The sequence below is a fragment of the Larimichthys crocea genome, chromosome XIII, assembly GCF_000972845.2.
Source record: "Larimichthys crocea isolate SSNF chromosome XIII, L_crocea_2.0, whole genome shotgun sequence".
In the NCBI taxonomy this organism is placed as follows: Eukaryota; Metazoa; Chordata; class Actinopteri; family Sciaenidae; genus Larimichthys; species Larimichthys crocea.
In genome coordinates, this window is record NC_040023.1 from 18,420,513 (window position 1) to 18,441,979 (window position 21,467).

The 21,467-nt window shown below is 40.6% G+C and overlaps 1 protein-coding gene across 2 annotated transcripts; it reads right to left on the minus strand.

The window, feature by feature from the left end:
• Positions 1 to 1,822: 1,822 nt before the first annotated feature.
• On the minus strand, positions 1,823 to 21,247 carry LOC104926694 (rap guanine nucleotide exchange factor 5). 2 transcript variants are annotated; one of them, XM_010740604.3, is made up of 18 exons: positions 20,682 to 21,247; positions 15,678 to 15,817; positions 14,884 to 14,984; positions 10,426 to 10,504; positions 10,013 to 10,157; positions 9,831 to 9,928; positions 7,669 to 7,699; positions 7,417 to 7,495; positions 6,153 to 6,302; positions 5,164 to 5,261; positions 4,756 to 4,878; positions 4,469 to 4,647; positions 4,153 to 4,243; positions 4,007 to 4,057; positions 3,652 to 3,739; positions 3,455 to 3,519; positions 3,309 to 3,363; positions 1,823 to 3,126 (listed from the first exon to the last, which is right to left on the minus strand). In XM_010740604.3, exons 1-18 carry the CDS (start codon positions 20,859 to 20,861, stop codon positions 3,008 to 3,010), a joined length of 1,872 nt encoding a protein of 623 aa, XP_010738906.3. In that variant the 5' UTR covers positions 20,862 to 21,247; the 3' UTR covers positions 1,823 to 3,007. The 2 variants fall into 2 exon arrangements, with proteins under 2 accessions (XP_010738906.3, XP_027143038.1); XM_027287237.1 differs by lacking the exons at positions 15,678 to 15,817; positions 20,682 to 21,247 and having other exon boundaries at positions 14,884 to 15,619.
• Between the last annotated feature and the right edge of the window lie 220 nt (positions 21,248 to 21,467).

The following is a 21,467-nucleotide window of genomic DNA, read 5'->3' on the forward strand; positions in this document are numbered from 1 at the left end:
TTTAGAATAGTGTGTTGGCTAATAGGACCCGATTAGCCCACTAGAGGGCCCTGTAGCAAAAATGAGCTGTGGCCTCAGGTGACCAATCACCCTATTCCCCTCCCTCTTTATACATATTGTGTATAATATTAATAAACAGTTTGTGGTAACTTGATTAAACACTAAATTGTTTTGTAAAATGCGCCATGTACATAAACCTGAACAATGAAGACATTAAAACAATATTTCAACATGTGTTCAGTATTAAGAAATATATTTACAGCAGCTAAATAACCACACACTAACTGCTATGCAGTGACCTGGAGCCTCTGGGCTCTTTGGGTGTCTGGGGAATCAGTACATTTCCTTTTGTTACAGAAACACTGTACTTTACTTCACTGTACTTTACTGCTCAGAACAAACATCCAGTTTCCTTTTGCAGCCACAGAGAGGCAGTGAAGCTTCACTGGAGACCAAGAAGATCTGATATTTGATTACCGTACACATGAATCTAATATGCCAAGCCTCTTGCAGTACCACCCAATGCTTGCCTTTATATACTCTTTACCATTAAAGGAACCAGTGTTCAGAATTTAGTGGAATATAGCAGTGAGCCAACTGAATACCATTCTTCTTATTGTGTAGGATAAACTTTGATAACTGCAAAACTGTCTAGAACCAGTCTTTGTTTGAGGACCCGCTCTCTGTAGATATAAATAACTCATTCTAAGGTCGTGATAATACACTAATGAAAACATTATATTTCATTTCTGCTTTTAGATCCTCCTATACATTGGACCTTTAAGTGTCTGTATCTGCACAAATATTGATCATATTCAATTATCTGTCTAATTTTACAGCGTTCAGTGAATTTATGAAGTTTGAATATCACCACCACATACGCGTATATCTGTCTATTTTTTACAATAAGCAAGTCATGATGATGAAAAATATTTTATTGCATGCACGGTTGACACTGGTGGTCAATCCATGGTTTGCCATATCATGCAGACCAGCCAATACAGTGCGTACAAAAGAAAGAAACAAACAAAAACATGAAATCAAACTGCTTATCTATAGAACAAATAAATAATTCTGAAATAAATAAATATCCTTATCCAGAATTTCAACTTATATCTATGTATATATATATACACACAGTATAAACAGAATCAACTGTACTTTGTTGATGATACAAATAAAATTTAAAATAAGATGGATATTGTTAAAGCATATTCAATATACAAATAAAATATCATGAATATAATGCAAAATTCCATCTACAGCACTTCACAACGCCTACTTTAAATGGCCTAACCTCAGAGCAGAAGTGAAAACTTTCAGTTGACCAATAAATACTGTATCATCTATGACTACACACTATACAAGTGTATACAGTAGTGTTACTACACACTGTACATGAGCAAATGGCTTCCATTTTTCTTCCTCTTTCTCTACTTTTGCTGTCCAGAAGGTGCTGTAGTACTTGATTTTGCTATTGCTCTTTACTTATAGGGACATTTTTTTTCAGCAGTATCCAAACATTTACTGAGGATAAAATAGATCAGCTGCAGCAGCAGCAGTCCTCAGTGAAACTGTTCAGAGGAAAGGTTACTGTGAGTGATGTTTGTTTTTTGGAAACATATGCTAATTTCTGGTACTCTAAGTACCACAAAGCTAAAGTCAATATCTTTAAACCAAAATGATCTGGAAGGCTGATCCTCTACTGTTTTCTTTTAACCTGAACTTTAAAGACCAACACAGAGATGTATAAGCACGGGTCTGCTGCTTCATTTAACTGATTGTCCACAGCTTAACTAGATGGAGATCCTCACACCAATGCTTTTTTTTTTTAAAGATGAGCATTTAGCATTGATTTGAATGGGCATTTTTACGGTATTTGGCACTAACATACATCATTATAACTCACACACGATACTTTTCACACACACACACACACAAAAGAAATCCAGTATACTGTATTCTTTTCTAATATCCATCCAAAGCCTAATACACTGCACTTTATGGTTAAACACTACAAAAAACATGTGTGGTAAGAGAGTTTTGCAATGTAATAAAATAGATCATGAAAATAATATATGAAAATGTCACATATTTAACAATTATAATTGTAATTTTACAATTATTTTCACTATGTCGCTTATCTTGATTCGGTTTAGCAAGACATCAGCTTGTTGTGCATACACTGTACTGATTGATTTGTGACTGCATGTCCTACATCTGACAAAGAGAACATCTGGAACGTGGCGGACTCTGAGAAAACAGCGACTCTTTGGTTCAATCTGATCAAACAACCCTCTGCTGCCAGATCTATAAACACTGTCTGAAAAATACAAAAAGATATCATGAGCTAATTCTGCATTTTATGATGTCAGTCCCTTCACATGACTGGATTTATGTGGTTAAACAGCCTGGAAAGGCTATTAAGTGGACCCTTTGTGTCAATCGCTGTTGTTTAAACATTTCTTTTCTGGAGCTTTTTACCAGCTGGGAAGAACTTCATCTGCAAACAAACTCACTCTGCTGATTCTCCACAGTGGGGAGCTGTTGGGTCATTGTCAGAACAGCTCTACACCTGCCAACCTCTGCCATCAGTAGGGAAGTAATAGCAGTAGCAGCAGATTTGGACCTGCAGATCAATATCTTTAGCTCTAACCTGCTGCTGGTGTTGTTTTTGTCTTGCCAACGGGCAGCATAAGTTGGAGTGGAAGTGCTGGCACTGAAGCTCAGCCGTTGGATGTTTGGCAGGGCCTGATTTCAGATTTTCTGGATCAGTGATACTGTTGTGGATCTATGCAAATATTTATGCATTTAACCTAAGATGTGTCCTTTGCTGCTTGTTTCTGTCTCTGGTGAGAGTTTTCCTGATCAAATGGCTCCCTCCTGTGGTCGTCCAGGATCCTGCAGAGTCCTCTGACTGCTTACAGAGCCCTGAGAGATAAATGAGCCAACAATAGATTGTTCCTTGGCAATCCAACGGTCCGGCTTACACAGTGGGAAGTGTCCCCTAAGCACGAGGCTCCAGTCTGTGTGACAGTTCAAAAAGAGTCTGCTGATTGTCGATGATATGAAGGTAATCGATGTAGGCTCGCACTTCTGAGCTGCTCTTTTGGGTGATGCCATTTCCTGGAGGGATTTAATCATATCATTATTGATGGTAAAAAATCAGGACATTTTTTCTTTGGAGACAGATTCTGTGATTTACCTCCCAAAGCCTGATCATTTATTTACATTTAAAATACGTATACATCACTGACTATTGGTAATTTCAGGGCATAAAATGAGGAATCAGTAATCTGCACACTAACCCATGTGATCTTTCTGACACTGCCGGATGAGCCGCACTGTGTCTGCTATCATGTGCTGGAAATAAAGATGGACAAAGGCTTCATTAAACATGACATTTCAAATTCAGCATTGCTGTATGTTTTCTAGAAAGGGCACATGAACTCACCAGCTTTTCAAAATTGACCAGGTTGTCGTGAAACGTCTTGTTGCCTTCATGAATGAATGTAATATCTGAAACGGAACACTTTGTTAGTTTTCACCAACAGGTATTTGATATCTGTTTGTTTCCACACATATCTATTATAAATATTTCACAGCACAGAGTAGTTGTGGGATACTGACATGACAGAATAATGAGAGTACCTTTCAGCAGCAGGGGAAGAAAGGGGATCTTTGGAGCCTTCATCTTCTTGAAGGAGTCCCTGTAGGCCTTATGGTTCAGCGACGGATCCTGTGAAGACATTTTCAAAACGAATGAGTGTAATCCTCTGGGGATGACTGTGTGTGCCTGTGCATGCATGCTTTGTTAGAGCTGAATTATGGCAACATTAGAGACTAACGAGCTTCTAAAACACCTTATGTTTCGCCTGATGTTTGGGAATCAAAAACATCTGTTACTTTCTCCTCATATACACTGAAGCATGGCTTTGTATTCCTTGTTCAGGTGAATTAATATCATTGTGTTCATTTCAAACAGAGTGCCATGTATGTCACTTACTGTAATTGTCTCCAGCTCTGAAAACAGCTTTTTGAATTTCCCAGGAATTTTCTGCAGAGATAATAACAAGATATTTTTTTCCCCAACACTACTTCAGATATAAATGTGGCACAAACGTCTGTAAAGAAATAACAGGACATTCTTACCTCCCATGTTTGGCTGAGGCGGCTAATAGCTGCAGTGTTCAGGCCCATTATAATGGCAAAGAAACAGTTGAGGTTCCTCTGAGCTTTACAGCTACAAAAGATCATTGGAGCACACATTTCAGTTACCTCCAGGGGCTCAACAGCTCATAAGTAGATGCAGTTTATTGATTTGCCACTGGAGGGGGCAACATCCTCATGCAAATCTCTAAACATTGGTGCTGAAATGCTGTAGTGTTGGTACAGTAACAGTGTGTATAGAATCACAATCAATAAACCTGTAATAAAAATGCAGAAATACGTGATTAAAGCTACTCACTGGGCGGCGATCTTGATGAACTTCTTGATGAGTTGCACCCTTTTGCAGAGTGTTGGGCACAGCAGCACCTCAGTCATCACCCACAGCTGCACCTCATTGCAGCGCTGCAGCAGCAGCTCCAACGCCACAGTGTGGCCGCTGCTACTGTGGCGGCTGAAGGTGAAATAGACGAGCTCTTGCTGTAAAAAAAAGAATAACATGTACCCACGAGTTGAGGAGAATGAGTGTGTAGGCCTACATTTTACAGACAAATTATGACACAATTCTCTGTAAGTTGTGGGACAAACCTCATGTATTGAGTCAAAGATGGTCCAGTCAAAGTTGGTGAGAGCAACAGCCACATCCCATGTGTTTAAACTAAGCATGCGAGCCGTCCTCTGCTGTATCTCAGAGTTGTCTGTGAATGGATTCTGGAGAAAACAAGAATAAAACAATGACAGTATCAGGGCTGTTTGTTTTTCTAGTTTTTCTAGACAACTGAGATTGATAGGAACATTCTTCTTGCATGAGTTATTTATAGCAGGTTTTGATCTCAACCGTGCTCCATATACATTTACATACACTGAATTATAGATTATCTTATTCATTGCTTCTGAGCTGAGCTGTGTGAACATGTATGTATAAATTGACAGAGGACACATGTTTTGTCAATGCAGTATGTGTTTACTATGTTTAAAATGCAGTGACATTCTTACCAGGACTTCTCCCAGGTCCTTCCTGCAGACATGCAGCCTCCCCACCGGCCGTAAGGAATCAGAGAAGACTCTGTCCTGAGGCTGCAAGAGGAGCCTACCTGCAGTGGGGGGGGGCACATCACAAACAGCAGAATACCATTAAAAATCTGTCAGGCAGCGTGTAAGCAGCTATCAGTGGCATGAGATAAGATACTGTGTGTGCAGTCACCACTCACTTCAGTCACTGATAACAGATGCTGACTTTATATATCTGGACTTTAAATGCGTCTCTCTTTTAACTGTTCTCACTCGGGAGATTAGGTCAACCTTACTCATTTATGTCTGGGCTCAATACACAACTTAATACAGGAAACTTCACATACTTAAAGTTTTAAGTATGAAATATTGTGAGAACGTAAATTGAAGTTATTCAATTCAATTTATTTGTCACATATAATCTTAAAAGAACAATTATAGTGAAATATATTTCTTGACACTCTTAATAATGCTAAAAAGTAATAATAATAGTATAATAACTATGACAATAGCAACAACAACAATAGCAAAACTAATCCGGAATAATTAGTTCTAGACAGTATCCTCATTTTGGATGCCTTATTGATTCTCCTAGCCTTATTTTTGCAGCGTCATGGTATAGATGTCTTTTAGGCAGGTTAGAAGACCACATTGAGCTGAAATTACCACTCACTGCATGGCCTCACAGTCTTGTTCAGTGTTGTTTCTGTACCAGACAGTGATGTTCCCTGTCAGGATGCTCTCAATAGTGTGTTAGAGTAAAAAATATGAGGTCTGCCTGGCCTTTCTCACCAAAGAGTCAGTATACAGCGCCTAGATCAGGCCCTCTGTGGGTGTGTTGACCAGGAATTGATTTATTATTTGTTCATTTTGCACATGTTTCTAAATCCAGCATGATCTACAAACACCAGGCTTTCTGTCCAGACTGCCATTATTGCGAGTGTAGGCTGTCAAAGAGTTAAAATGGCATTTACCTCCAGGGTAAGTGACAGCCACCAGTACCAACTCCCCCTGTGGGACATCCATCCTTTCTGCCACCGCCTGCAGCAGCTCCTGGGTCACTACCGCAGTATGAGCCCTCATACTTAGGTACGAATCCATGGTAATGTACACATGACACAGCACTGTAACAGAGAGACAATTGTGTTTTAGTGAGATACAACATAGAATACACAGCGCTTACATGAAATGCAGCTCTGTCCATCGTCAGTACACACAGCAGACTGCATGATAGCTTCATAATATAACCCTGGACAAACCAGTGGTCAGATGCTTGAGCGATACTAAATGACATCAGGTTTTCTAGAAAGCTCTTGAAATTAGATTGTGACACACAGCCATGAGACTAGCCAATAATATGGGAATTGCCTTAGAGATGTTGTATTTTATTGGTGCAAATTTCCTAGGATATTTCCAATTAATCAAATTACCAAAATTTCCCTGGGGCTTCGGAGCCCCTTGGGTGTCTTGGCCAGTTGCCTGCTTTGTTGTGAAAGCTGGTGTAAAATGTTCTGGGCTGGATGTGTTCTCGAAAAAGATAATCAAGCACGGTGTGCAGAGTTAATGCAGGTTTTATTTTCCAGGAACAGACTACGACAGGTTATCTAACCATTTAGCACACGTTCAACCGGAACAAAAAACAATTAATTACGTCACCTGCTGCCGTCTCTGAGACCAGCGGGAAGTAAAGGACATAACAGGGCTGTCCCTTATTAATAAGGTCACCTTGAGCAAAGCAACTGACCCTCAACTGCTCCAGTGTTAACACTAAGTGATGAACATTAGAGGACTGTGTAGTGTGGCATTACTGGGCTAGATCAAGCATAGTCAATAGTTTTCTCCTGATGAAGGTAAAGGGTCAGTGGGCACAATTTCTTTGATTGAAGTAGTACCAAGGAAAACTACTCAAAGTGTGAAATGTGAATTATCCAGCAGCAGAGACTAAGACAGATATCACAAAAATTTTAGCAGAAAAAAATCATGATTATGTAGAGAACTACATGGCACAAGCGGTAACCGCGAACCTGCCCTTAAAAAGACGTGAAAATTGATCCCAATAGGACACGAGGAATCCATGAAGTCATAACTCAGGAATTTGCTTTTTCAAACCTTTATTTATTCATTCCCTGGAAAGATTCCCATTGTTCTGCCGTTCAGACTAAACGTCTCCTTTCAATGGCTTTGGAAACAACGTATGATGGGAGGAATGTGTGAAGAACATCATGTTTTACAACCTACCTTCCTTGGTCTCCCTCTGTGTGCCTCTGGACTGGAGCCCGTTCTCTTTCAGGCTCAATTGGTGGAAAAGTGCTTTGCTCTAAAAGAGGAGGAAATGCGTGGATTTTGACACACATTCATATTGCCTGTGAACATTGAACATGTCTTTAGCAGGAAACGTGAGGACAATAAGCCCCGACGCCCAAACTAGTATGTCAAAGTGAGCAGACAGCTCGGTTTTATAAAGAGAAAAAACAAGATCTTTTCACCCACCTTCCTTTGAGGGGAATATTCATCCACCGTACTGGAAAAATAAGAAATAAATCTGTCAGAAATAGCTGTACTTTGTCCTAAAAAGACCTAATTTTCTATAGGTTGCAACTATATCAAGCACAAAAACAACCTCACCATCAACACAGTCTATAAACAAGGTAGAGTGAATGACATATATATATACTCCTCTGCTATGTTCAGTCCATTATTTAAGATCAGCGAGATTAGAGTGCTTTGTAGACTTTTAGACCTTCCAATGTGATCCCTTCATTTAATCACCGCATTCTCATCAGTTAGGCCCGGCTAGCATGATGGATAGCCCTGTGTCTGTTATCGTCCCTCAGCTTTTACTGGGCTCTGCATCACAATAGGCATGTTGGCACAAAGCCTGCCCTGAGGGAACTCCTCTCGCTGGCCAGCAGCAGTCCTTCGCTAATGAAAAACCTGATTCCCACTGTCACGTCAAAACAGGACTTGTGGCCTAATTCACTCCAGTTACTCCGCATAAAAAGAGTCACTGTGGATGTCAATGAGCTCTGCAAATTATAATACCACATGAAGAGAGAGTGCAAGAGGATAAATGGTGTTTTTCATTCCTAAGCTTCCTGAGATTTTTTCTTTTTTTGCATGATGGCCAGATGGAAGATGTTGCAAACAAGTAAATATGTCTCCTTTTGACAAAAAATGACACCTCATAGTTTTTTACTCGGTAGCAGATTGCCACAAGGCAGGCAACCTTGTCCTCCCACGGGGGAAGCCTGATTGTGAAAAGCTCATAAATAGTGGAGTTTGTCAGTCAGTAACACCCACACAAAGTCCACTGCTTTAAAAAGAGTGGGTGTCATGTATCTCCCTCCCTGGATATAAACATGAATAAAGCAAGCCCAGATAACAGCAGCACAGTCAGGTTGAATTATCTGCACTGGTTTCTAATGGGCGGCAGGCTGAAGCATCCCCAGGGAGAGGATCTGATTGGAGGCTGTGGTAGAGGGAGGGGAAGGGGTGCATGGGTGTGGCAATGTGTCTGGTGACTGGGGGGTTGTTTACACAAAAATGTCAAAGAGCAATCTGATGCTTATTTTTATTAAAGCAAGAAACAGGCTCAGCTACAGTTACACCATTTATAGAATGTCACATATACATTTAATATACATCACTTTTGTCCTTGTCCAATGTTATAGTCAACACGTGACTTAAAAAACATTCCCAGATAGAGCTAGATACCTTTGTTTAACACTCATAAGTGTATTACAAACGTTACTTTTACTTTTTCATTAATAAATCTGTATCTGATATTAGCTGAGCCACAAAATATACACCTATCCAACTTTTTCTCCCTTTTGATATGCTATTTAAAGTCAGTGTATTTGCTTGTGCTGCTTAATATAATAATTGAAAATGTGTATAGTTTAATGCATTGAACTTGCAGAAATATTTTTATATATGGTAACATGAGGCCAGGAGTTGGTGTGGCACTAAAAACTAAGTTGGTGGTCTATAATGTAACTGATAGCAAAAAGGTGGATGTTATTGTAAATGTGGATCTGCCACTTCAAACTTTCTACTGCATTTCTATAATATGTATTTTCTATGTAGATCATGGACTAACTGACATAATTAATTTGTTACTCAACATGTCAGAAACCGTAATGATGTGTATCACTGTGTGTGTTCATACATATGGATGTGCGATTATACTCATGAGTTGAACACTATTAATAGCCAGCAGGCTTGGAGTTGTTTTCAGTAAACAAGTGCTTTTTTTCTCATGGTAAATGACAAAAAAGATATGTCAGCTTGTCATTTATTCTCAAAATCCCTGTATTTCCTCAATTTTAGAGGTTCGAAAATAAAGAGCTTCATGACCTTCATATTTCCGTGCATAACACCCCAGAACACTGCAATTACTCTTCAATCTCTGAATGGATTCATTGATGAGAAGCAAGCAGAGAAGGAGCTCTTTCTTTGTCCTTAGAGACCAACTAGTGCCTCTGCTTCGTTTCAGACTTCCAACAGTTACAGTCATACTTTCTGTTGTCACCACCCAGACTTGATATCAATAAACACATCAGTTTTTCCGTTTTATCTATCATTTTTATACATGTGTATTGAATTCCCCCTAATAATATATTGACAAAGTAGACTGTCATATGGTCACTCACTGTCTGCGATGCAGCTGGTACAGTTTCTGCAGTTCTTTCACATCCTTCTCCAGGGCTGGGTGCTCACAGAGATCATCAAACACGTAACGGTACAAAGTCTGGAAGGAAATGTCAATTTTCATTCCTGCCATACTGAGTTCAGCTCACTATCTGGTTTCCACCCTTTTCATTATATTTCCTACCTTCGTGAAAAGTTTGACATGCTCGTCTTCTCTCAGGAAATCTTTGCAGAGACCCATCCACTGCGACACCAGGTGCAGAACTTTTCGCTTCCTCTCCAGAGCCTCCTTCCTGTCCTCTTTTCCTCTATATCGCTTGGTGCAATAGGTGGGATTTGGTTAAGGCTTCAGCCCAGATGGAGAGCGAGATCTATTTACTGACATCAAGTGCATCTTATAAAATGAAGCATGAATAAAACGAGTGCGTGCGTGATGTTGATTTAAGGATAGGTGGCAAGAGCGATGGAAGTGGAGCAGCTATGAGTCAATAAAGCAGTCGTGTTTTTTAATAAAACATCTATATCTGCCTGTAGCACTCACAAAGGAGGGTTATTATGTGTGAATCTTTGAAATAATATTCCTGTGTTTAAGGATATTGTCCCAGCAGAGCCTGGCATAAATCACTGGTGGACATGAACACTGGGTAGGTCAGCAGAAAGTCATCCAGAAGTGTATCTGCAGAGAGAAACACATTAAAAAAAAAAAGATTTTCTAGTATTTTAGAAATGCTCCCACAAATTTATAAAACATTCCAAGATATCTGACTGAAGAAAGAAAATGAAAACAAGTTTGAATCCTGTGCAGGCCATTATATAAACCCTCATTTGGTTTATACTGTTACAGGATGCTGGACGGCAGGTGACATTGATGGCTGTATGATTAATATTTCCTGAGTTGCACACACTCAACAGTAGGCCTGTACGTTTAATTGAGATGACAGCTCAGAGACTTGGTTTCACCTTTCCCTTTTCCTTTTTAATAATAACAGAAGGAGATCTCATTAACTGCTGTCAAATATCAGTTAACAAGCACTAAGAAGAGACATTTCAGCGGCGAGCATACAGTAATGTGAGAGACCATTCAATGGCACATTATTCCTCATGGTCAGTCTCAGATGATTTTTTGTGCCGAGACCACAAAGGATTCCCTGCTTTCATTTTACTACAAGTTCAAACAAGCCTTTACCGGCTTTATCTTCAATCTCACACATTTGCCACTGCAGTCTGTATAAGTAAAGATAAGCCAATCATGTTTAATGTGTCAGTTGGCTCTCTCTGACCTCTGATGAAGTCTACGTTTTCATTGTGATTATCTTGCAAACAGAAAAGCAATCTGATATCGCTTAGCCATCATCCTAATGTGTTTACAAGCAGCATTTTGTATCCCTGTACGATTTCTTTTCAAGGTTACACATGGGTAAGTGTTTCTGTAAATGGATTAAATCATAGCTGATCAAATAGTCAGCGTAACATGAAATGCACTTACAACACTATCATCACAACACTGTTTTTTTTTTTTAACAGTGATAAATAAATCACGTCAACAGTTCTTTACAAAACCACATGAAAAGTCCTTTATTCAAAGAAAATTGTATTAAAATGTAAGTAATTATTCGTGAGACATTATAACAAGCGGTACAGTAAAAGTGCATTTTAGAAAATGGCATAAAAGCCAAAAATAATACTATTCTGAACCATAAAGAGAAAAAGAAGGATAGTAACTTCCAGACATGATGTCCGGCCACAAGCAAAAAAGCTTTACAAATCCTATTAGGGCCAACCTCCACTCAACCCCTCTGTAAATGTGCCTCACACCCAGAATTGTAAATTCTCCCCTTTAATTTCACACTGGCTTCCCAGGGCCTTTGTGTGCGTTCTGGTCCACGGGACTCCCTGACATCATTATGTTAATCCGTGCAGAGCAGCTGTGGATGCATCACTCACTGCTTATGAGAGGTTACACTCTTATACACATGTAGCTCCCATAAAGAATACAGTAACGCACTTTAACACAGAGGCACAAAACAACAAACAAAAGATCACCCACCCACCCACATGCTGTACTGTACTTTACCTCCTCCCCTCCACACACACTGTGCACTGCTCACTCACACCTCTGTGCGTTTGTGTATTTTCTCTAAGCAATAAAACCAACTACTCAAACACTTTCTCACAGCTTACGTACTACTCCGTAGGCTGTACACTCTGCAAGTTTTTTGAAGTTGGAAAACAGAATAAATATTTAATCTTACGACCTAAAGTCATATTCTCAAGGTTTTCTGGGTAACACAGCAAGAAACAGTAGGAAATGTCCTGCAGAGTAGATTTAATCCATACAGTCAAAAAAAAAAAAAAAAGATTTATGCAGGGGTTGTGCTGCATAGATAAAGTTGGCTGCTGGCTGATGTAGCCCCTACAAACCACACCATTTTTAAATTAAGATTAAAAAGCATATTCTACAATGCTGCTTAGTACTTAGTCCACACACAATTCTGCTTTCAGGCAAACCAAACCAAATTTAGTTTCCTTTTCAGAGATGCAGAATGAAATTATTGATCGAGCTTGTCAATCTGTTGTGAAATCAATAAGCCTGTCAATCAACATGTCAATCTATTTTGCATTCCAATAAGTAGCGGTAAAAATTGATCAATGTATCTTTAAAAAAAGGATGTTAATGTGTCACTTATTGGCTCAACCACCAGAAGCTATCCTCTGGGTATACAAGCCTTAAATTATCATAATAGTCTTTATTGAGAAATTTACTGTGTATCCGCTCACTTAATGTGATGTTGTGATATTTTTCTTCTACTACAAATGAGCATCAACATCTCCCGACATGGTGCATCAGCTAAGGAGCTGGAACATCTTCTCATTAAGAACACAGATGTTCCATTATATTACATGTTTTTCAGCTCTGGCAGCGTCAGTCTGTGAAATGGAATCAATAGCTTTACTCTAGCTTTAAATTGGGCACAGGAAAGATGGCAACACTTGTGAATGCCACCCCCAGGAAGGAAATACTAGCACATAAGAGTCGGACTACAGCGGTGGTTTGCTTTTCCTCAAACATGCCTGTGGTGCTTTCAGAAAAAGTGCCACCACTTGCAGAAATCTTCTCTGCATTCTTAATGGTGCGAATGGAATATAGATGGAAGCCAGTGCCACCAACTATGAGATAAAATTGTCTTTCTTGTGCTAAGTCATAAACACAACATCAAGAATCTGGTGTAATCGTCAGTCATGTTGCTGCACAAGCTCTCCCAGCCATCCTTGAGAGAGAGACCAAACACGACAGCTTGGTGGATGTTCAAATAAATCTCTTTTTGATGAAATCAAGGATTTCACACTATCATGCTTCTGGTGGGCTGAACCTCGAAGGACAGATTTAGCAGTAGCACTAGAGCATATAGAGCTTCAGGATTCACACAGAGAGAAACAAGTTCAGCAGGAGTCACATTATTAAACATCACTGAGTGCTGATCAATTGCTGATCAGCACTCCGTTCATTCCTTCTCGTGCTCAGATCGTGGATCTTTGACCCTGGGATATCACTCAGCATCATGCCCTGGTCCACAGCTCCCTATGGAGACTTCACTTCCAATGCACTCACTGCAAGGTGAGCTAATGGTGAATGATTCAACAACAACACAGCCCATGTGATATTATCTAAAAGTACAGTTTATTGTGGATAAACTAACTGAACCAATGGAGGGACGTCTTACATGCTTACCCTCTAATTTAGCTTCATGTATCTCTATATATTTATATTAAGGATTGGTGTGTACGATTTAGTGCCATCTAGTTGTGTAGTTGCTGATTGCGACTGCCTCGTCTCTGCTTCTCCTTAGCGTGAAGGAGAATTTACAGCGGCCACAAAACATATGAACAATGCAAAAGATCCCTATCTACAGTTTGTGTTTGGGCTACTGTAGAAACATAGATCTCAGAGATTAATATTGCAGTCTTCGTGGAAGAGGACCTGCAGCGTCTGCAGATATAAAAGGTTCATTCAAAGGTAACAAAAACAAAGTGATTCTTTTTTTCAGGTGATTTTACACTAATGAAAACATAATTATGAATATTATAATCAATGTCTGCCATAGTCTGTAAAAAGAGCCTTACACACTAGACCTTTAAACACTCAATTATAGCAATAAAATATGTATAAACATAAGCATCGCTTGTGCATGTAAAATGCACCATCTTGCAACTGCAGACACATCCCCTGAGAAGACATTTAGATCAATTTCATTCACTTCCTCATCAGAATGAGTAATGATCCCTGGTATGGGGTTAGCCTGCTTCTATCCTGATGAGAGATCATCTGTGACCAACTCCATCTCCAAGGAATAATCTGCATTTCCCTTTTCTGCCCTCCCCGTTTCCCTTTTTTCTCTATACAGTCTTTCTCCTTTCTCTCCAGTATTCTCCCTCCGCTTGTCTGACTCTGTTACTGTTCTCAATCATCATCTCTCATTGAACCATCTTTCCAGCTCAATCAACAGAGTCTCCTCTGCCTTGGCAACAGTGTCACATTATCATGTACCTGCTGGGATGAGAGGAAATGTGTTGATTTGTCGTTGCTGTGAGACTGGACCGCATGTCACGCAGTCCTTTATGGTATCACTCAAAGGATATGAGTGATAACGTTTATCTCTGTCAAATGTTTTCAAATGAACAGGCTAAAACTCCGAGCCATTCTAGGAATGATAGCACATGATTAGCCCAGTAATAATGCCCAGAGGGGGCTGGTGTCCCAGCTCCTTGGCGAGAGAGAGAGAGAAGGGGTGGGGTAAGAGTGAAACGGAAAGTAAAGGGAGTTATTTTTCTATTTCTGTTTTGATCTATCTATCATAAACACCCAAAACATCACTGGACTGATTTAAGCACACTCCCTTAACAATGCTATAGTCAAAAAGTTGTCTAGGTATCTACTGTCAGTCTTATATTCTTCTAATTTGCTGTCTAAATTACAAAAAATGCTTATTCATTCACTGACAAGACACGCAGAGGGATGAGAACGGTGTTTCAGGACATTAAAGTATGCATGCTGACCTGACTCTTTGCCCTGTGTTGTCCCCTGGTCCTCGTCTAGTGTCAGGTCATTCAGCAAGTGCTCCAGGATCTTCTCCGGGGTTCCTGATACCACCACGTACCTGTCAGACACAACAGAGTCATTGGACGAGTCCTCCTCAATAGAGGACATAGAGCGGCTGCTGCTCCATTCCTCCTCTCCCTCCGTCCCCTCATCATCTATGTAGCGAAAGTAGGGGACATCAAAGGTGGGCATGGTTGCTGGCTCTGCCCGACTGGTGCTGTCGCTGCTGCTCTCCTCTGAGCCCTCCTCGTCATCCTCGTCTTCCTCCTGCTCCACCAAGGCAGCGTGCAGCAACCTGCCCTCCTCCTGCCGCAGGTTCGGTGGCTGTGTCCGAGATCCCATCCTTACAGAGTCCCTGTGCCCTCACACCACCAACGTTGCCGTGGTTACTGCGGCATGCCCCCTTTACCCATCCATCCATCCACCTGCAGCTGCTACAGCCCGTGGTCCACTGCTGTCTATGCCCCAAACACACTGAAGTATCCCGGTACGTTTCACGGCTGATAAAGCTGCTGAATGACTTGAATGGAAAGGCAGCCAGCAGAGCTCTGCATCACAGTCCCATGCTGCTCACTTATATGTATTTAATGTAGTCATTTATGTGTAGGGAGTTGTGATGTAAGCATGCCCGAGTGAGTGTGTGATCCGGAGAGACTGAGAGGGAGAATGATGAGAGGGAGAGTGCTGAGAGAGAGAAACAGATAGTGAGAGAGGGAGGGAATCTAGGAAGGAGGGGAGTAGAGAGGCTTACCTCCTGTTCCTTGTCTCCTCTCTCCCTCCTCCCCTCGCCGATGCAGAGGGGGCTGGCTGCTCTGACGACATTCTCTGGAGAACCAGCACATCGTGGCCCCTCTCCCTCAGATGCACGCGGACTGCCTCGTCACTCTGGGGCTGGAGAGAGAAAGAGGGAGGGAGGGAGGGAGGGAGGGAGAGAGGGAGAGAGGGAGTGTGTCACCAAGGAGATTCCCCTGAATTTTCTCCCACTCACACAAATCACCACTGATTTCCATCATAATACTCTGTCAAAGCCTGCACTGTAAATGAAAGAGAATTTCCATATATCATTATTCAGTCCTTATCGGTGAAGCCCATTCAGGGATTAACATAAAAGACTCACACAAATTTTAATTACTGATTTCAGAGTAGAGCCTATTAAATTATGGGTGCTGGCTAGAGACAATCTATTTTCAAGCTGTCGTATGGTTAGACTCAGCACACCAACGATGGTTCAGTGGTTCGGAGTTTAGTTTAGGCTACAGTTCACGGGATAGGTTCTTGTCTTATGACCACCATGAGGTGCTATGAATGATAACATTTATCCTCTTGTATCCTACTGTCTCACACTTTCTCCTTTTTTCGTAACGCAGTCACACAATGTCACCGTGTTATCAATCAAGGCCTGAGTGAAAGGCAGTTAAAGTCTTCCATCCCACTCTTTAAACCTTCACCAAGGTTTAGCTTGTCAGAGTAGTCAGAAACAAGGCTGCAACTAACAATTAATTCAATTATCTTTGAATGACTCACTTTTTTAGACTGCAAAATGTCAAAATAAAATACCGAACAATGCCCCAGAGCCCAAGCTGACATCTTCAAACTGCTTGTTTTGTCCAACCATCATTCAAAACCCAGAAATATAAGATGGAGAGAAGCTGGAACCAGCAAATGTTTAGCATTTTTACCTGATAAACAATTTCCAGTCAGATAATTACAAGAAAAAAAGCAATTGATTCAAAAAGGTATCTGTCCAGGTATTATTGCCGATGTTTGACTGCCACATTAAGAGCAGAACTACCTATATTCAGTCTTCCAGCTTAAAGCACAAATTAGTTTGATGGATATGATGCTGTATATCACCATTCATCCTGGACATTTAATGTGTTTTTCAATCAGAAGTATCTAAATTTAACTTTTTTTAACACAACAATACAAGAAAATGTCTTGTTATTTGCACATCTGACGTTTAAAGATTGCTGGTAGCTGCTTGACAATGGAGGGTCTGGATCAGAGATATTGGTCTTAATGAGGAGTTCACTGTATAGTGCATGCATCCTGCATCAGCCCCCCTTGTACCCACCCCCACCCCTTCTCTCTCTCCCTCTCCTTCTCGACCATCAGTCAATGCAACCCAAGCCTCCGTGCATGCAATTAGCCAGGCAGACAGGCTGGGAGTGGTTGCAGTTTTCGGCCCTAATTGCCTTTTGCAGAGAAGCATCCAGAGCCCTTCAGTTAAGCATGACTTCCTGGCACATTAACACTTATCTGAGATCTGTGGACATACATACGTAAATGGACATAATGTAGACACACAACACACACACACAGATGGATGCATTAACACAACATGGAACCACACACACACATACAATATTTAACAACTAAGACACAAAACTGTGTCCATCAATGGTTGGGCCACATTTTCAGCATTAACATCACACAGCCAAGCAGAGATGTTTTCAAACCCTCAGAAAAGACCATTAATGGCAATGTTTGCTGGCAGTACCTTCAGTGCTGTGATTCATGACTCAGTCTGTTAAAGTGACAACTTGTAAATGTATTTCTTCTTTATCTTAATACAAACACATATACACGTATACACGTATAAAATGCTTTCATGTACTTAAGGGTGTGTCCTGTGTAATAACAGACTGTATTCTTCTGTCACAGGACTCACGGGACTCAACAGTATGACGTAAAATTAGGGGGCGTGAAAGCAAAGAGCTTGAAAATTCCCAGAAAGGGAAGGCAGCACAGATTGGTTTCCTGGTTCTTGGGAAAAAGATGTGACACAGACTGCGTGTTCTTAGCTTCATCAAAGTGCACTGTTTTTGTTTCACTAAGCGTGACGGCATAGTGAGTTGAATTCCTGACTATAATTAAGTGTCTCAGTGTACCGCGGACGGGTCAAACAGCAAAACAAACCTTTCCTCACAATGAATTATTGATCCTGCCTCCGCTGCTGCAGGCCAGCTACTCAGTGTACTGGGCTTTGTGGTTACCAGTGCCAGTACAAAAACACCCTCTGAGACTGGATGCTTCTAATGAGACCAGCTGCCAGGGCGGCACAGTTCCTACCCTAGCCTCGAGGTGACCTCGCCTCACAGCTAGCACTGAAGCCCTCCCAACATGGACACCGTCAGCAGAAGAGTAAACACTACTTATCAGGCCTCTGCACAAAGTCATGTCCTGCCAAAGGGTTTATTGTCTTTTTCAGAAGCATTCTGCTGGCTCGAAGGACACATTCTGTCTGCATGCTTCTGTGCTGCTGCAGCAGGACTGGCATGCACGGTATGGGACACTTAAAGGGAGCTGGAAGGTGTCAAGTCCTGACAGGGTGTGGATTTAATTTTTGAAATTGCTCTCAAGGCATAGTTCACATCATACACAGTGAGAAGTAGATTAAAACCAAGCATTCATACATCAGTGTTGCTTTTAAAGAATCCTTTGATGTAGATGCACTTCATTATCTCCAACAGTAATGAGCCCAAATTCCTGTTTAAAGCATTAGGCTCTGATAATAAACTCTGTATGCGCATGTTATATTTTCATGTATTGGCAGAGAGCGCAGCAGGTTCAAAGCAAAACAGATGATTATGCACAACTCTCTGATACCTTCTGAATTATAAACAGTGGTGAAGTAAAAAGACAAAAGAACAAGTGATTTCCAAAGTCGAGAGCTATTTTTTTCTTTTTTCACAGCAAAACAAATTTCCAAATAGTTTTTTTCCTGTAACATACCAAAGGACCTAGAAACATGGCTTGGCTTCAAATTTAAAGAGATTGTGTAACATTCACGTTCTCCCTGCACCAGAATCCCTCACACATTTTCACAGACATGAAACCTACTGTATATTAAGCATCCCTGTTTCCGCCAGCTGGGATTTCACTGACTTCTAAGCTCTTCGATATCTAGGCTTAGATATTTATATGAGTCACATGTAATACAGTGTGTGCATTGTAGCATCATTGGATTACTTTAAACCATGCTTTAAGCCAGAAACACTGCTAGATAATCTCACATAATCTTAATATTTCGAGATATATATAAGGTCAGCATATCTGGCCATTACTGCTGGGATTACATAAACGACACATGTGCCATCACTTTACTCTTTTAAATTCACATGATGGGAAACTTATTATTATATTATATATTACAATAAAGGTAAAACAGATCCTTCTATTATGCAGGACTAAGATTTAATCGTACATGGTTTAGTTCAGATGAAAAGGTCATTTTATTGAATAACAACACCGATAACGAAATCTAGCCTTGTGTTTTCATAAAAGGTCAAAGACCCGATGCACTGGAATCTACCCTCAAACCATACAATGTCTTGGCATGGTGGTCAGGGCACTTGCGTCAACTTTTCCTGCCATTGTTCAGCACACAGATACAGCTGGCAGGAAGGGAGACGCTGAGCACACCATGAGGTCAGACAATCCAACTGGCAGGTGATGTAATGCTTTCAAAAAAAGTGTGCAGGTTGAACTGAACATACGTACAGTAGTTTTTAATAATGACTGATGGTGGTGAACATACGTACAGTAGTTTTTAATAATGACTGATGGTGGATATAGTGCTTTGAAGTTAAAACCTGCTATAATGATTAAATACATTTTAAATGTGCTACAAGGAGTTTTTGATTAATAAATATATGATTTTTGACTCCCAAACCGATTCAGATTTTGGAGGGAAATGAAAATAGACTTTTATGTTTAATGTGCACAGATATATACAAAGGTTATCAAAAAGCTTTCTTAATCGTTGAAAAGGTAAATGTTTTTACATCGGCTCACATTACATTTACATATTACTTATAACATACATGCCAATAGTTCTGCGATAGGCTAATATCTGCAAACAAATATATTGAGCTCTTGTTTTGAACTGGTTATGAAACTCAATTTAATACTGTTGCTTTGATATGACCGACATAAACAAACAAGACCATCAGCAAAAGGACTTTTCTGATGCTGATGAAGGAAAGGCCATTTGTATATACGGTTTGTTTAGACTGATTCCCCTTGAAACGAACAAACCTAAGTGGAGGAAACACTACCGCTTTTGTCCACAGGGGCTGCAAGAATCAACACAAAATGAAAGCTCCTTGTAGCTGCTTTGAGTTTCTGTAATGACATTGTGACTATAACTAGATCTAGACAATGCTGATTTAATGGATACAGTGCATTTACAATGTCACTTTCTATGGATGTGAAGAAAATGCACTCTACAGTATACTGTTATGAAATCTTCTATATATCGATCTAATGCTTACATCTCTTTTAAAGCAACATATATTATATTTCTGGTATATTTCACTGAAGAAAGCTTTTTGTTGTCTCAACAGAATCTAAATGACAACATTCATCCTCAGAGAAAGCGGACAAGTTATTGAATGTGCGGAAGCCAATAATAACAGACAACAAATTAACATCGCTTTGATGGATGGAACATGGCAGCGAGTGTGAGAAATGATGCTTGGCACAATCTCTATCTGAATATTCAAGGTTAAAGCATGAGTAGGATTCATAATGACATATAGAGGACTGTATGATAAGCAGCTTGGCTGATGTTTTGTCTGTGACAAGGCCACAGTTATCTATACAGGGAAACGTATGAATCAATGCAGCATTTTGCTCAAAGGCTGTGGCTCTATATCCATCTACTTACAAATGTAGCTTAAAGAAAGTTGTAAACATGTTGTATTATGAAAATGCAGCAGTGAATGCAGCAGTGTTGTTTGTTGTATCTCACCTCACTTGTCCTCTCTGGGCCCTTGTTGTGGTTCTGCAGGAAGCGGCAGCCATCCTTGGCCAGTTTCTGGACCATCTCCAGTCTGGACAGATCCTCCTTGTCATGCAGGATGCACATGCTCCCCTGCTGCAGCGCAGGGGACACAGAGAACATGTACCTCAGGCCACAGTCCCACGACATCGCCGGCTCACAAACTGCTGGCTGTCCACCAGGCAAAACAGCGGCACTCCTGCCTGTGAGCTCACAATCCTCTCAAAAGAAGTGTAAGAGGAGGTGAGCAGCTAAAAAAAAGAGTGTTTGTATAGTGTTTGTTTCTATGTAGACTGTTCAGATGAGTTACAGCGTCTTCTGTCACTGCAGCAGGAGCAAATCCCAGAGGCTGTGTGCTTTGGTCAGCTCTATCGCAGAGAGGCACACAAAGACATGACTTCATCAGCTGGACTCCAGGTATCTCTCTGTGCTTGGCTTAACTGAGAGTAAATGACAGATTCTCTCACTCTGTCCTTCCCTTGCCTTTTACTGGAGAGGAGGGGAGTCAGTTAGGAACACGGTGGGTTCAGGAAACATCTGGTGAGCCAGACAGTCCCAAAAAGGAAGTTTCAAAATCTCCCGAAAGCAGGAGAGAGTGTAGATTCAGTACTGGGCAGGGTACATTACACTAGAAGGTCAAACAGGGTGGAGACGTATTACGTGTGTGTAGAGGTTTAAGGTCATTCAGGCACAAGCGCTAAAGTCTGTGTAATGGCAATTCTGAGATTTCTTTCAAAATACATTCAATATGTTGGT